General features: G+C 44.0%; 1 protein-coding gene across 1 annotated transcript in view; it reads left to right on the top strand.

Moving 5' to 3' along the window:
• The window catches only part of SEPTIN10 (septin 10), a 55157-nt gene extending 40403 nt beyond the window's left edge, over positions 1–14754 (top strand). Inside the window, exons 8-11 of the mRNA XM_061168839.1 lie at positions 242–410; positions 6872–7004; positions 12581–12768; positions 14609–14754. Coding sequence (XP_061024822.1) covers positions 242–410; positions 6872–7004; positions 12581–12768; positions 14609–14624 — 506 coding nt within the window. The 3' untranslated portion in view covers positions 14625–14754. The remainder of the gene's footprint in view (positions 1–241; positions 411–6871; positions 7005–12580; positions 12769–14608) is intronic.
• The last annotated feature ends 2229 nt before the right edge of the window (positions 14755–16983 follow it).

Raw genomic sequence — 16983 nt, 5'->3', positions numbered from 1 at the left:
TATCCTTGGCTACTAAATTTAAGCAAACCTCTGTTAATCCATATCGCCTATAATTCGGTGTGTGTAATACAAGAACTGCTTCCTTGGTTACTTGTATGAAACAACCGTAGCTGTTAATCAGACTGATCATTTCACTGTTTGGGTTATTTCAAATGTGTTTTCATTTACTCGTCCATTCAACAAATACTAATTATATGTCAGGATTAAAAATCGGTGTTGCTGTTTTCTGTTTTCCGGCTAGTGGAAAATGAAAACCACTGTGACTTTGTCAAGCTCCGGGAGATGCTCATTTGTACGAACATGGAGGACCTGCGAGACGAGACACACACGAGGCACTACGAGCTGTACCGGCGCCGCAAACTGGAGGAGATGGGCCTCACCGACATGGGCCCAGAGAACAAGCCGCTCAGGTGAGCAGCCAGGGAGGGAGGTGGGGTGGGCCTCTCCATCTGCCCAGGATGACGGAGAGTCTCCCACACCATGACGTAGAGCCACCTGCTACGATTAATGACTCTGCTTTCCATGCCGCTCTCGCAAGTCTCTGTCCTTATCCGACTCAGGGAGTTCAAGTAGAAGGGAGGACATAGGGCAGAAGCCCAGGATTTCAGCATCTGGTGAAGTGAGTAACCAAAGGAAAAATCTCTCACTATTTGGTTTTATTTTTGTATTTATGTGAAGAAGGTGAAAGTGTATTGATTATTATTTTAAAAACCTGGACTATGAATCATATTAAGTCAGCTACAAAGCTGTTGTTTTTTATCCTGATGAAAGTTTTGGAATGACTACACTTAGGAAAATATCTTGTAAAGGAAGCATGAAAGTTCTTGTCGGGAGACAGAGATGAGACTGAAAATATTACCATAAAGTTACAGGAATCGTAACTTGCTCAGTGGTTAGAGCGTGAAGCGTTGTTTTAAACTTGCTTCATAATTTTATATGCTGCTACCTTCCCGAGGTGTTTGTTTTTTGTTTTTTTTCATTAAAATATGTAAAGGTGGAACTCTGATCCTTAACACACTAAATCAGATTTGTTTTGATGTCACATTCCCAAACGATTTTGCTCAGGACCAACGCTGTTCTAAATCTGTTACGGGACCAAGGGTTCCTCTGCGTTTCATTACTGACGTTCCAGCCGTTCCCTGGAACGCTGGGGCCGCGTCTGCACCAAACACCACAGGAGGGGGGAGCGCTGGGTCCAGCTGCCACTGCACATGACCTTCAGGAAGGTTTAATAATAGATGAGGCTCAACTTTAAAGTTTTTCCATTCTACAGATTAATGAGTGTTTTAGCTCTGGTAGCGTAATAAATTAAGAATTCTATGTACTTCACCCTCCTCACCAATTTCGGGCATGCTGTGCTTCTGGTTACGGGCCAGTTCTGGTGAAGCGATGATTTTCTCTGCTGAAGAGAAAGCACCTAGCATTGGCTTCCCTTCGTGTTTCCCAGGAGGCTTCACTTCTCGCTCTTTCAAGTCTGTGGGTGGTGAGGGGTCCCCACGTGCCTGAAGGAGACGCGGATCCTGAGTGACAGCGGGCGGGGCAGCCTTGTGTGCTGGAGGAGAGGGATTCAGGGGCCTGGTGGATTGGTCATCAGTCACCTGTGGAGGACTCAGAAATGCAGGTTCACAGTTTCCGGGTATGGAGCCGAAGAATCGCATTTAAATGAAAATTCCCACTCAGCCCTTCAGCAGACACTTCCTGCTGGTCACTGGCTAAGTGTGCACCGTGGGTGCAGAGAGGAAGATGCTCTTGCCCTGTGTGGTGAACAGGGGCTGGTGGGGTGAGGAGGCCCGGGCAGGAGGCTGCTGTGGGCGTCCAAGTACGAGCAGACAGAGGCCTGTGCTGGCGTGGCAGTGGTGGAGGTGGTGAGAAGCATGGTCCCCACATGGGACTGGAAGGTGACGTCAACAGGACTCTTTGATGGTCTGGATATGGATGTAAAGGAAAGAGGAATCCAGGGTGGTGGCTCCAGTTACTGTTTTCGACCTGAGAAACTGGGTGAACGGTGGTGATGTTTATGGTTATGAGCAAGACTGGGGAAGGGGTAGATTTCCTGGTGGGTAATTGAGAAGTTTGGGACATGTTACATTTAAGTTGATTATTAAATATTCAGGTGAAGACTTAGAGTAGGTTATTTCATAAATGAATCTGGAGCTTGGGGAGAAGTGAAGGCTGAGATGATACTTTGGAGTCAACAGTGAATAATACTGCATCTGGTGTTTGCAGTGCTCTAGGCTAAGTGCTGGTGAGGTAATACTGAATGAGACGATATAGTCCTGGCTGTCATGGGGTTTACATTCTCGCGGGGAGGGAGGCCAAAACCAAACAACTAATTGCACAATGAATTATGGTTGTGAAATGTGCACGAAAGGAGAGGTGGTGTATCATGGGGGGAGGGCATCTGGATTTAATCTGGAAAATTAGGGAAGACTTCCTTGAGGCACGTATTGTTCTGAGCTTTTACTACCTGGGGAAAACAGAGGAGACTTACGCAGAGACCTGGAAGGCAAAGAGAGAAAGGCATCTTTAAGTCTCTGCAGGAAGATCGGAGGAGCAGAGCAGCCTGGTGGGGATTTGGTCTTTGTCCTCAGGGAAAGGCACAAACTGTGAAGCAGTGATCCCGATACTGTATTTGCATTTAAAAGATCACTCTTGGCTGCAGTGTGAGGGAGGGGTCAGAGGGTGTGCGGAGGTGCTGAGGAGCTAAGTACCAGCAGCAAGGACAGAGCTGGGTGTGTCTGAGAGACATCTGGAAGATAACATTGGAAGAACTTAGTGACTGTTCAGATACAGTGAGGTAAAGGAGCAGAAGATGCCAAACGAAGACTTCTGCTGGCCTGGATCAGTGGTTTCTTCAGCTCGGCAGGTAGCTGTACCCTTCATGAGGCAGTGTCTCTGGAGGAGCACTGGCTGTTCTGTGGGGCAGGATGGAGATTGTTAGCTCAGTTGGGGCCTGGGGACTTAGAGTTTCCTCTGAAACATCCAAGTGACAGTGTCACGTAGGCACTTTGGCTGTTTATCTGGAGCTCAGAGGAGAGAGGAGAGGGCTGGGCCAAAGGGATGAACTTCAGAGTCACAGGCACTAAGAGGTGGTTAATTGAATACTGCGTATGGGTGAGATGCCTGGAGAGAGAAGTACATTTGGAAAGAAAGGTGCCTTGGAAACAGCCTTGAGTCCGCTGAATGTGTGTCAGCAGGAGAAGCAGACAGAAGCGGTTTGAGAAGCCTAGGGTAGAGGAAGGAGGAAACCAGCAGGGTCACGTCTCGGAAGCCAAGCAAAGAGGGTCTCGAGAAGGGAGGGAGCGGTGGCCGTGCTGCAGGTGAGAGGGTTTTGCTGTGGAAGTACGGCAGTGTCATACAGTCCAATTGCTCCCTTGACCGTTCTTCGACAATAACGAGGACACGCCATCTGAGTCAAAAAGGACAGCACAGGCCAGGGCTTGCAGATTTGAAGGGAGAAAACCAGTTTCATTCATGAACAAACCATTTCCAGCCTTCCTTCCAGGAAGGGGGATGTCCAGCGGGCCCAGCTTAGGACATGTGCCCGTGTCCTGGCTGGGTGGGTGTGAGTCTGACGGCCTGTCCCACCAGAATGCATCCCGTGGGAAGGAGTAGCTCTCCAAAGGTAACCAGAATAATAATACAACAGGAGAGAGAGATGGTGGGCGGGCACTCTCAGAACAGCCGTTTTTTCGCATTTCTTCACTCCGGGGAGCATCTGCCCACTGGACAGGTGAAGAATGGGAAAACTGGGAAAGGAGGCTCTTCAGCGGAGGCCAGGCTACAGTGGGCAGGCGCAGTGGCTGCAGGCTGCTCGCAGAGGACACGCAAGGAGGACGGGGCTCAAGCTCAGTGTGAGGGAGGCCCTGCCCACCTGCCCAGGAGCTGGCGGTCCTCTGCCCTTCCCAGGCCTGCGGTCCTGATGAGATGGGATTCCTTGGGTCAGGCGCAGCAAAATCTCTCTCCTCTTGGTGCTTTCTCATTTGTGAATAAATTATTTGATAAAATTCCTGTAGTTCTTTATAGCCTGAGGTCTAGGAAGGTTTCACCAGTGTGGTTTTAAGAACTTGTATTCTGTTTTCTTAGGAATCTTCCCATTTAATTTGGGATGTGTACAACAATAGTCACTATAATTTGGTTGGCATGTAAAATCTGTCCCTCAGTATTGTATCTATCAATAAGAACAGTTAGTTACATGAGCCTGTTAGGCTGCGCTCTGCTCTTTATGGCCCGGCCTTTCTATCTGCAGCCGCGCAGTGGCTCCATCTCTGTTTCACTTGAATGGCTGTGCTGAGTCATGGTTCGTGTCCCCGTGTACCCACACTGATCTCATGCTTGTCATGAGGTCCAGGGGGTTGGCATTATGTGTACCCCTGTAGTCTTAATTAACTGATGTTTAATTATTTAAACTACATGAAACATGCTTTTATAAACCTCAAATCCCCAAGTTATTTTAGATGAACAAAACCAGTCTCGTTTGCCATCACTGAAGTGCTCTGGGCCCTAAGAGTCTGGAAGGGAGATTTGTGTGGTATTTTAGAGTTTCTTAAGTGTTTGGCATAATTTTTTGTGTCATAAACTTTGTGTCTTTCTGCACTTGGTCTGTGGTGGAAGCTCATCAGGCCTGTGAGAGCTGCACCTGGAGCTCAGGAAGATCCTGAGTGAGGGGGACCCAGCGATTTTCCTGCTGGACACGAGCAGTCAAGGATGCATTTTCTTCCTCTTTCGTTTTCAGTTCTGCCTTCAATCAGTGATGTTTGCAACTAGGGTAGGATGCTGCATTAAATATCACGGCAGCAGGAGAGCTCTTTTTCATTCTCAGATCCATGGCAGTCAACAGTGGTTGTATGAGTTTCACAGCCATTCCTCGCAGGCCCTCTCAGAGTTTCATTGCCACCTTTTGAAAGACAGTGCGGTCTCTTTCCTTACAGTCGGCTCTGTAAGTTTACCTGTCAGAGTGGGCGTCTGTGTGATGGATGCAGAACACGCGGGGGCAGTGTTTCCTCTTTACCTTTTGCTGAGGCATCACTGTAGGCGGGATTTATGCTGGTTAGGAGTACAGGCTTTGCAGCACGTCTGATCAAGCTCCAGCCCCAGCTTTGTACTTGCTAACTCTGTCCCTTTGTGCAGGTGACTTTACCTCTCCGAGTGTCGTCTTCTTACCTGAAGGACAGTGTTAGTGCTTGTTCTTCATGGCGCTGCGGGAATTAGTGAGTCCAGACCAGTCCCTGCTGGTAGCAGCTATTCCGCAAGTGTTTGGTCTTTTCTCTTTGCCAGGTGGCTTGATTTTCCTCCTGAACAACTCAAGTGCTTGTGTAAGTAAATTAGTGAGAACTTTTTAAAACTTTGATTTGACATGATTTAAATACATTATTTAAACTAAGTTTGCCACTAAAGGCTATCAGTCCAGTGTAGGACCAGTGAAATGTGGGCGAAGGTGGCCTGATTGATTTAGAGGCTTCTTTAAAATGAGACCAAAACAAACACAGAAAAACAAAAAGCCTTATAAAAAGTAAAATGCCTCGAGATTAGAGGCATTTATGTGGTTGTCTAGGGCATTCTGTACATTTATGAACTTTGCTCTTAAAGACAACGTGTAGGATTGCTCCTCCTTGGAATACATGCTCTGAGTACCACACTCATGCTCAGCTGTAAGTGCTATGGTGTAACATTTCTTCCCCTGTTTTTCCTTAAATTTATACAGTTCTAGCCATGAAAGATTTCTCCAGTTATAAGATTAGTAAAATTCCTGAATTTCATCACATTTTAAATCTATTTAGCTATATTTTTATAAGTAATAGAAATTTCTAACTGTGACACAGCTGGAAAGTGAATCTGTGTTCCCTGTTAAACCTTGGGGATATTCTCCAAGTGAGCTGAAATGGAAGGGCCCTGCATTGCCGGATATAAGGTCTGTGGTTCTTCTGAAATGCCACAAGTAGGACAGGCAGGCACTGGCCGCGGAGTTCCAGGACAGTCCCTGCTCTGCTTGGTTAAACTGGCTCTACTTCCCTGCAGTTTCTGTCATTAGATGAACATTTATGAAGAAACCGAAACATCTGGAGGGCTCTACTGGATAGCTGGGTCTTACAGAGATGCTGAGCTGTTAGGAGAGAGGGGCAGGTGGGGTGTAAATGCCAGGAAGAGGTATACACAAAGAGCCATGCAAGTGCTTGGGAGGAACAGTAGATTCCAGCTGGGGAGACTGGAGAAGCGAGGGACAGGACTAGTGGGTAGAGGGAGAGCTGGGAAGTGGGCACTGGCTGGAGCATGAAACGTGTGGCACGTCTTAGGAACAATGGTTAGCTTGGTACAGCTGAAACCTTAGGGGGATTGGGTCTGTTGGGCCAGATTGTGAAGTTTCTGAAGTGCTGCTATCCTGTAGATAATATAACTAATGCAGAGGAAAAAGATAAGGAGATCTCTGTTTTTGGTGGAAAAATCTTACGAGTGGCAGGAAGAACAAAATGAAAGAAAGAGGAATGCAAAGCCTAGAGCTCAGCTGGGAGATTATTCCACTAGCGAAGGCAGACAAGCACAAAGATCAAGTTGGGCTGAACACGGTGTCTGTAGAAATCAGAACAAGACAGGACTGAAGTGATGTCGGGGTCTCAGGTTGAGCTCCCAGAGCCTGGTGATCGGACGTGGCAATAAGGGGAGGGGAGGAATCAACAGAGGTGGAAGGAGGGATCCGTCTGGGGTGAGATGAGCACCTCTAGGAGCACTGGCAAAGCAGGGACCTGCAGATGGACCCGTGCTCCCTGGAGCCACATGTGCTGTGACAGTCACAGGGCCTAACCCGGACGTCTGAGTGTTCGCAAGTTTGTGACGTCGTCTTGCTAACATGAGAGTACCACAAATAACTGTTCAGTCTTCAGGAGACCTACGAAGCCAAAAGACACGAATTTTATGGTGAACGTCAGAGGAAGGAGGAAGAAATGAAGCAGTTGTTTGTGCAGCGTGTGAAGGAGAAAGAAGCCGTATTGAAAGAAGCTGAGAGAGAGGCAAGTACGCTGGTTTGCTGGGATGTGCACTTGTTTGGGGTGTCCTGTTAACCTGGGGATAATTATCTCAAGAATTTGGAGATGGTTTTGAAAACTAGTTGTTCCTTAAAAAGTAGCTATTGTATTTTAACACATACTCTTTGGATGCAGACTTCCCAAAAAAAGCACAGGCTGGAAACAAAAATTGTTGCCTTTTTGAACAAGGTGTCTTCCATTAGAAGTAGTGGTTTATCGAGGACTTGTAAAGGACTAGGTTACTAAGAAGCGTTTTAAATACCTTAACCAGGAGCCAGAAGTGTTTTAGCTGTGGCTTGATAAAGCCTTTTCTGAGAGTTTTGAGTCCTTGGGATTGTTGTTTGAAGTAGATGACTCTGAAAGCTGTTAACTAGCCTGTGAGTTTGAAGTCAGGCTTCCTGGAGGTGGGTGGTCTGGGCAGCCTGGGCGCAAAACTGTCTGCAGTGCGTTTGGTTTGCTTCTGGTTCTCCAAGGATCAATTTTAGTTTTACCTGAGTTAAGGTATTTTCTGTAGACTTTACTGCAATGGCTGCTTTTAAATAAATGGCCACATTTAAGATGAAGGTCAAAAAGGATGAGCTGCAAAAAGGAATCTCTAAGAGAAGCCAGAAATGTTAATACAAATGAACTTGCTGATGTAAGAGTTCCTGAGAAGTTATTTGTAAAGTAATTTAATGCTACAAATTTATTATTTTAAGTACCCTTATAGTACTTGCTATTTCAATAAACCCTGTAGTAAGTGGTTTTGTAAAATAAATAATCTAATATATCTTGTTTATAATTTGAATTTTGATCTTTATTTTGAAAAAGTTCAAACAACGGGAAAGTGAAAGTACGGGGTACCTGTGTCCCTCCCCACACCTAGATTTAGAATGGACATTTTGCCATCTTTAGTGTGTGTGTTCCCCTGGTCGTCTGAAAGCTGGTTGTAGACATCACAACACTTTATCGCAGGCACTTCATGCATCTCTGAAGCTCAGGTGCATTTTCCTCCATAACCACAGTACCAGTACTACACCTAAGAACAGGAATAGCAATGCCACAGACTCTCCTAATCCCCAGTGCACAAACAAATTTCCCCACTCGTCCCAAGATTATCTTTTTTTTTTCTTTCATTTTTTAAGGTCAACTCTCTCATTTTATAATTTTATTTATTTATTTATTTATTTATGGCTGTGTTGGGTCTTCGTTTCTGTGCGAGGGCTTTCTCTAGTTGTGGCAAGCGGGGGCCACTCTTCATCACGGTGCGCGGGCCTCTCACTATCGCGGCCTCTCTTGTTGCAGAGCACAGGCTCCAGACGCGCAGGCTCAGTAATTGTGGCTCACGGGCCCAGTTGCTCCGCAGCATGTGGGATCTTCCCAGACCAGGGCTCGAACCCGTGTCCCCTGCATTGGCAGGCAGATTCTCAACCACTGCGCCACCAGGGAAGCCCCCCAAGATTATCTTTTATTGTTGCTTTCTGTTTGGTGATTTTTTGTTTTTGAACCAGAATTCAATCTTAGGTCTCATATTGCATTTGGGTGTTCTGTTTTGTTCAGTCTCTTATTTGAAAACAGTCCCTAGTTTGGAGTTACTTTTATTTATTTATTTTAAAATATTTATTTATTTATTTATTTATTGGCTGTGTTGGGTCTTAGCTGCGGCACGCGGGATCTTTCGTTGCGGTGCACGGGTTCTTCCTTGCGGCGCATGCACGGGCTCCTCTCTAGTTGTGGCATGCGAGCTCAGTAGTTGTGGCATGCAGGCTTAGTTGCCCCGTGCCATGTGGGTTCTTAGTTTCCCGACCAGGGATAGAACCCACGTCCCCTGCATTGGAAGGCCGATTTTTAACCACTGGACCACCAGGGAAGTCCCTGGAGTTATTTTTAAATACAACTATTGAGGAAGGAGTTGTGATGAGTAGGAAATAGGGTGCTGATTTTTCTTTTGATTAGTAGATGCTTCTCTTGTAAGAGTTTCTCTCTCATACATCATGGTTCTCAGTTTCTCCAGTGAGGAGAGAAGATGTAGAAGTGGTTTATAGTTGAATTTTAATTTTTAAAACCCCACATAAGAATATTTTGCTTAAATGCGTATTGTTTAAAAGGAAATTGAAAATGCAGGGTGACCAAATGGTTTAAAGAAAAAGAGAAGTATTATTTGTCAGTAGGTGCTTCATAGATGTTTATTTTTGTGATTCAAGCGGTTTCGTGTTAAGAACATTATATTAAAACTAATGAAGTTAGTTTAAACCAAGTTGTCACAAGAGTTCTAAATTTTTAATTATATAGGTTTAGAAGCAGATTACTGGCCTGTTTCATTAATATTACAATAATATTAGTAAGTTCCCTCATGACCAGTTTCATCCTGCAAGGCTGGTACGTTAGAGTCAGGTCTGGTGCAGGGCGTCTGGGGGTCATCTTCACTCGCATGAGTGATGATTAACTCAAGAGCCATCAGTTAGGACTTCCCTGGTGGCGCAGTGGTTAAGAATCCACCTGCCAATGCAGGGGACACGGGTTCGAGCCCTGCTCTGGGAAGATCCCACATGCCGCGGAGCAACTAAGCCCGTGTGCCACAACTACTGAGCCTGCGCTCTAGAACCCACGAGCCACAACTCCTGAGCCCGCGCTCTAGAGCCCACGAGCCACAACTACTGAAGCCCGCAGGCCTAGAGCCCGTGCTCTGCAACAAGAAGCCACCACAATGAGAAGCCTGTGCACCGCAATGAAGAGTAGCCCCCGCTCACCGCAACTAGAGAAAGCCTGCACACAGCAACAAAGACCCAACACAGCCAAAAATTAAAAAAAAAAAAAAAAAAAAGAGCCATCAGTTGAAGGACCAAGGAGGGCCGTATAATTTACCGTCAGTTAAGTGCAGTTTTAGAGGGAAAGGAGGCTTTTTAGTAGTTACACTGGACAACAGGTAGGTGTAAACCAGGTCTCTACTGGGCAAAGTGGGACATTCAAAGCTAGTTACATCAATAAGATACTGGCAGGTAACCCAAAACGTTATTTAAGTCTGTATTAGATGGCCTTGTTATTAAAATATCCTTGGCAATATGGTTGTAAACAAATACCTCTTAATTCACCTTTTGTATGAATTTGGCTGATTTTCATGTATAGTACAGAGTTAGCTGAAAATGCAGTGAACGTCAGGTAACTAGAGTAGGGAGATGCACAGGACAGATATCATGTCAGGATACTGTTTAAATGGTTTCTTTTGTGCATCTTTTGTTAACATCATTCTGGATGCACAGCCCTTCCCCACCACAAGAAAAAGTGCACTTTATATTTATCCCTCAGGTGAAGTGCATGACCAACATTAAAATGTTACTACTTCTGAATTTTATATGCAAGTCTGTTTCTTGGTTAATTGCTCACTTAGCATTTATGCCTCTCCTGTTCCTCAAAGTATTCTAGATAATTTTCAGTAAACAAGTACAGCTGCACTAGAACCTGGACGTGGGGAGTCCAGGACGAGCAGCGAGGTTTGCACTCGGTGCAGCTGAGCCGCAGCGCTGGGTGCTTGTCAGTGACACTTTCGGGTCTCCAGCCAAGTACAGAGGTCAAGGTCAGGTCAAAGACACTGACTAGTTTGGCAAGAGAGGAATGTTGTCTCTGGTATTCACTTTTTAAAATGGATACTTTAAAAAGGATCACTGAACAACAGCATGTATAGTGTCCTTAGAAGCAGGTTTACAAGAGACAGCAGCGTACCACATTGGCCATAGAGGCTTCAGAGCATCCGTGAGTAGTTTCAACAGCACAGAAGTACTTGAAAATGTGTCTGAGGTAAAGACCTCGTAGTGAATATTGGAGCCCTTGAGTGAGCACTTCCTGCAGGTGGAGCGGACTGTCACTGACGAAAGCCGTGAACGCCACAGAATGTGAATAAGTCACATTCCCCCTGCCCCCTAAGACGTTTTTCTCTTCATAGTTTTCCTGGAATTTTTAGTCAACCTCATAAATGATATACGAAGTACTCCATAACCTTTCAGTATTTAAGGATATAAAGTATGCACCCTCCGTTTAAGTGTCTGTCAGAGACGTATCTCTGTTCACGTAACGTAAATCTGCCCTCTGGCCTCTCTTTCCAGGCGTCACCCGCCAGCTGCCCCGCTCCTCTCCCAAATCCACGGGGTGCACGCGTGCTCAGAGAGCTGCCAGTCTGTGTATCTACACCACCGATTTATTTATGTTTCTTTTTATAAAGAACATGGTTCCTTCTTTTATAAGGAACCATTTACATAAGCAAATACTAAGGAACTGATCCCTCTGGAAATGACATCCTCAGGAATAAGAGAATCTTCGGGCCTTACTTCATCTGTTTCAACCCTATTCTGTAAACTCTGCCGTCAGGGTTGCCGGCTCACTAGCCAGCCCGCTCCGTATCTGGAACATCTGATTTTTATTAGGAAGCAGCACAGCTCTCTGCTCTCTCTGCCCTCAGCCTCTGATGACTTCCTCAGTGATCATAAGCCATCTTTTCTGGAAACCAAGTCCTACTTTTTGTATAAATGTTAGGTTGCTGCCCAGAACTGAAAATACTAATTGAAAGTTTATCTAACCAGACCAGAGAATCAAAAACAAAGTTATCTTTTTGATGTAGATTCTAGATGTTGTGCTTGTGTTCTTGGCACACAGCTGATTCGTAAGGAACCTGCTAAAGTCTCTAGATCTTTTTTCAGATACACAACAATCAAACCAGGGAATTCTCATGTTGTACTGTTACAAACTTTGGCAAAACTCATTTTAATGACTGCATTGAGTGTACTTAGCGTAAGTGAATTTTAAAATGTTCTCTCTTAGAGACACAGGTGTTTTTTCCCAATTATGGTGTAAAACCCAGCAAGTACAGCTGACCCTTGAACCACCTGGGTTTGAGCTGCATGGGCCCATTTATACGTGGATGTTTTTCACTCACCGAGTCCACAGGACTGCACCGTCTGTGCTTACGGAGCTGTGACACACTCGAATCTTCAACCAGCGGGGTTTGGTGTCTCCAACCCTGCAAGGTTCAAGGGTCAACTGTATTTTTATGTATAAAACTTTTATCTAAATTCAGGACTTTTTGATTTAGTTTAGATTTCAAGAAGGTGAATGACTGTGGGAAAAACATGACAGATTTTAAGGTTCTTGATTTAAATTGACACTTGCTTTCCAAACAGGGTCACCAGCGTAGTCAACAGCTATTTCACTACCACGTAGTAAATTTATTTGGAAAATAAGGGCTTTTTTTCCCTCTTTTTGATAACTTGTTTCTGTAATTTGTCCCTCACTTTTATTAAGAATGGATTTTTGAAACTTTATTTGAAGGGGCTTTGTGGGGAAAATGTAGAGCAAAAGAAAAACTCTAAGAGGTCAAACATTTAAAAAACTGAGGTTTGTGCATGAGGCTGTTTTTATGTTTTGTTCATGCTTTGTTCATGCGTTTTTTGCATGGGAGCTCATTCAAAATTAAAGTTAGAGCAATTCCACATGTCGCTGTGCAGGCCGCGTGAGCAGGGCTGCGGTGGGGAGGTGCCGGGGCATGGGCTGCCCCAGCACGTCCTCAGCGGGAACCGCACTTCACTTTACAGCTCCAGGCCAAGTTTGAACACCTTAAGAGAGTCCACCAAGAGGAGAAGCTGAGGCTTGAGGAGAAGAGAAGACTTCTGGAAGAAGAAATAATTGCTTTCTCTAAGAAGAAAGCTACCTCCGAGATATACCAGAACCAGCCCTTTATGACCCCGGGTGGTAACGTGAGGAAGGACAAGGACCGCAAGAAGTAAGCGCCCCCCCACCCCCCGCCTGTCTCACTGCCCGACCTTCAGGGCGCTTCACCCTGTCTCCTTACTCCCGTCTGCTCCTGCAGCTAAAACGTCAGTTCCTCGAGAGCAGAGAGCTCGTCCCTCTTGCTGTGCTGATTGATTCCCCAGCAGCTAGAAGGGCACCTGGCACGTGTTCCGTGCTCTGTGCATCCTTGAGTAAAAGTCTGAAGTGAATGAACGAACAAAATAAAAATTTGCTACAACACGTAAGGGTCAGCGACCTGGGGACACTGGCTACTCCAGGGCATGTCTAGTAACTGCTGACCACCCCCTCCCCCCGTTAGTTATGTCACATTTCATGCCTGACAGAGGCTGTATATTGGGGAATCATAGACATAACAGTTGATAAAAAAAAAATTCTTAGGTTTACTTTTTTAAAACAAATTCTGATAATGATTTTATGAGAATTTTTATTTTAATAAGGGAACCAGGCTATCGATTGGAACTCCTGTGCTTTGATGTCAGAGCTTGTGAAACGAGTGGTGGACGTAAAGATGCAGAGGAAGGTAGAGAGGGCCCCCGTGTATCGGGGCGGCCTTGGTAGCAGGTGGAGGATGGTCCCAAGGCTTGTAGGTCTGGGGTATGTGTTAAAGACAACGCAACCGAAGTTTTAGAAAATAAGGTTTTCTTCCTTTCTTTTTTTCACTTTACTTCTCCCACTTAAATGTCCTCGTCACTCTGCCTGTTTGCTCGCTCTGTTGAGCACCCAGCCCCTCCACGTGGGGAGCTCAGGTTCTCCCGTGCCCCAAAGGGCGGCCCTCAGGTTTACGACCACATCGTATTTCAGACTGATATTTTCAGAATATTTTAAGTCACCTTCAAAAAGGTAGGAGAACACAACATTGCCCATGATGACAGCTTTCCATTTTTGAACTATGGAGAAGTAAATCCACGCGGTTTTGGGTGGATTTAATTGGCCTCTGGATTTTATGGTTTTGGGGAAGAAGGAATTCTCATGTATGATCTTTTCACATAAGCTCTTCCAGGGAGTGGATCTCTGTTTTGTCCGTTGATGTATCCACCCCCAGAGCCTAGAAAAAATGAATACACTGAATTTCAAAAGATAAACCACCCTCATTATCTGTGGGGGACTGGTTCCAGGATGCCCTGAGGATACCAAAATCCACAGATGCTCAAGTCCCTCATATACAAATGGCACAATTTTTGCAAAGAACCTATGCACATTTTCCTGTACACTTTAAATCATCTACAGATTACTTATAACACCTAATACAATGTAAATAGAATGTAAATGCTAGGTATATAGTTGCCAGCAAGTGGCAAATTCAAGTTTTGTTTTTTGGAACTTTCTGTTATTTTTTCCCAAATATTGTATTTTCGATCCTCAGTCAGTTGAATCCTCAGATGTGGAACCCTCGGATCCATAGGACCAAGTGTATAAATATAATTTATAACTTCTTTTCAGTGTGCCTCGAATTATAAAGCTAAGGGGTCTTTTACCTTATCATCTCAACTTGGTCCAGTGTTACTAGATTTGGACTCCCTGACTTTATTCCATATGCAAAAAACCATTTACAATCACCCTGTGGAAGTAAGGTATGGGCTGTTGTTTGCAAAATCAGGGCCAAGCCCATAGTTTGAGAGCTCAGAAAAATTTCCCCTCAAGAAATGTTGGTGTTTGTTTTTTCTTTTCTTTTCCAGAGTCCCATGGCTAGATATCCTATCATATCCTTGATGTACATCTGCTCTTTCTGTAAAAGCTTTGTAAAACAAGTGATTTCTATTCCTATATGGTTTTCTATTGTACCAATCAAAAGGTTTTTTTTCTCTTTCCAGCTCCACTTTTATGTAAAACAAAGGTTCCAGATCACAGAAGATCATCACAAGCAAAGTTATTAAACTGTTAGAAGTATGCTTTGATTTTCTTGCTGTTTTTACTTGCTGTATCACTTATTCTGTATCTGGCAAATGGCCACAGTTAAAGTATGAGGTCAGTACATAAGCCAGATTGGATGATGTTACTCATTCACTGTTAGACGTTCAAGTTGTTGGTTTGTGATGAACTGAGATCATTTCTCCTGCTGCCCAGTGCTTGCTATCACTTTGCTGTGACAAGAGTGTCGGTGCCTTTGAAAGTACAGGACTCGTTTATATTGTGGCTCTGATTGCATACATATTCCAAGATGAACGTTTTGTGTACATACTAAAGGTAAACTTTTGGGAATATGTTTTAAAATGTATTATGTACCTGAAACTCCAAGCTCAATAGTTTTATAGAACTTTAAAATTTTTCATACAATTATCCAACTGGTAACATGAGCCTAAGCTTTTGCATCAAATTACATAATATGTGCTTCAGTGTTGTGGTCCATGGGTTGTTGTGATGAAACAATATGTTTAAAGCAGAAACACTCAGGTAAATAAGCCCTTTTCTGGTGATAAGTACCTTTGGAACTGGGTGTCTTCACACTGTTTGCATGAGTCTATATTACATACTTGTTTCAAACTGTCTTCCAGGGAAAATAAATAATAAAGTTGAATCATCTTATTAAAAATATTTCTTAAAAAAGTTACTATGAACATCTGAATATTAAAGATAAAAAATTTAGGTAATTCGTATTGTAAAGGATATTTGAATTCAGTGCCTCAGTATTTGCAGAACGATTTAATGGCCTCTAACTTTTTCTTAACAGTCATAAGTTTTCATTTTTTGTACTTGAATATTCTAAATGAAACTGATATTTACACTTGACAAATAAAATGTAACTACATATTCACTAAACTGCGTTTAAATTACTGTAACTCTTCTTTTTGCAAACCGTGATCTTAAACATCTTATCAGAACTATGAGAATTTAATTATATGTTTGAATTATTTTAAGACAGAGGTATATTACCAGTATTTTTCAGATAACAGAATGTTTTACTTAGCCCATGTCAGATTCTGAGCAGTGTATTTTTTTCATGAATTTGCGTAAGTTGCAAATAAAACCTTTCATTTTGTAGCACAGCTTACCTGGACCAACACTTAAAATTCCATTTTTGCATTTCTGCAGTTTAGTAAAATAAGTTACAAGCATCACAGAAAAAGCTCTGCACTTTCTTCTCAGGATCAGTAATGCCCAGCCTCTGGAAGGTGGGAGCAGGAGAGTCGGTGAGTCCCCGAGGGCAGGCAGCCTGGCCTCCCAAGCCCGGCCAGTGCCGCAGCGCTGAGCCTTAGCCCAGAGGCGACGCGGCGAGCTCACTGATGTGCTGCGAGGGGTGGTGGTTCGTAGCCTGTTACATCAAACTGTGTATAAACAGCTATCCTGAACTTTAATAAAGTTACTTTTAAATGCCAGAGTGGTTGTTGGCATGTTAAAACAGTTATTCAATTCCTAGTTGAAAAGGTCACGGAAACCTACCTCAGACCCGGAGCTGAAAAGAAGGGCCGTCACCTTGGGCTGCTAGTGACTCTGCTGTGAGGAAGACTCGCCACACGTGCACGCCCGCAGTGTGAATCCTGAATTCACTTCATATATCTGGGATTCCACATAAGATTTTATTTTAGAAGAGTTGCACTGCAAAGAACAAAAACATTTTTAAACAATTACAGTACAGGCAGACCTCGGAGATAGTGCGGGCTCGGGTCCAGACCACCAATGAAGCGAGTATCGAAATAAAGTCAGTCACATGAATTTTGGTTTCCCAGTGCATATAAAAGTTATGTTTACACTGTGCTTTAGTCTGTCAAATGTGCAACAGCTTATGTCTAACGAACAGTGCACATACCTTAGTTAATAATTGCTAAAAAAAATGCTAACCATCCAGCAAGCAGCAAGCCGTGGTAGTAACATTAAGATCACCGATCACAGATCACCGTAACAAATATAATGATGAGGAAGTTTGAAATACTGTGAGAATTACCAAAACATGACACAGAGACACGAAGTGAGCAAATGCTGTTGGAAAAATGGCACCAATCAGCACAGGATATGCAAATACAGTGAGGTCTGCCTGCACAACGCTCAGCTCCTCTTCATAAAGCTTATTAATTCTCCAGGGTCGCAGAGTGAGGTATTATCCACTGACGCTGAAGTTAATAAATTTCCTGGGAACAAAATAAAGCTAGACGTGTTTTATTTTCTTCCATAAAGCATGTAAAACAGAACTGCCTTTCACCGCCAACCATTAATCTTTGTACCGAGGACTCTGAATTTTCAAGCTCTTTCA

The sequence above is a fragment of the Eubalaena glacialis genome, chromosome 14, assembly GCF_028564815.1.
Source record: "Eubalaena glacialis isolate mEubGla1 chromosome 14, mEubGla1.1.hap2.+ XY, whole genome shotgun sequence".
NCBI classification, from domain to species: Eukaryota; Metazoa; Chordata; class Mammalia; order Artiodactyla; family Balaenidae; genus Eubalaena; species Eubalaena glacialis.
Note: the sequence above shows the minus strand (reverse complement) of the source record. Positions and strands in the feature narration are given on the sequence as shown.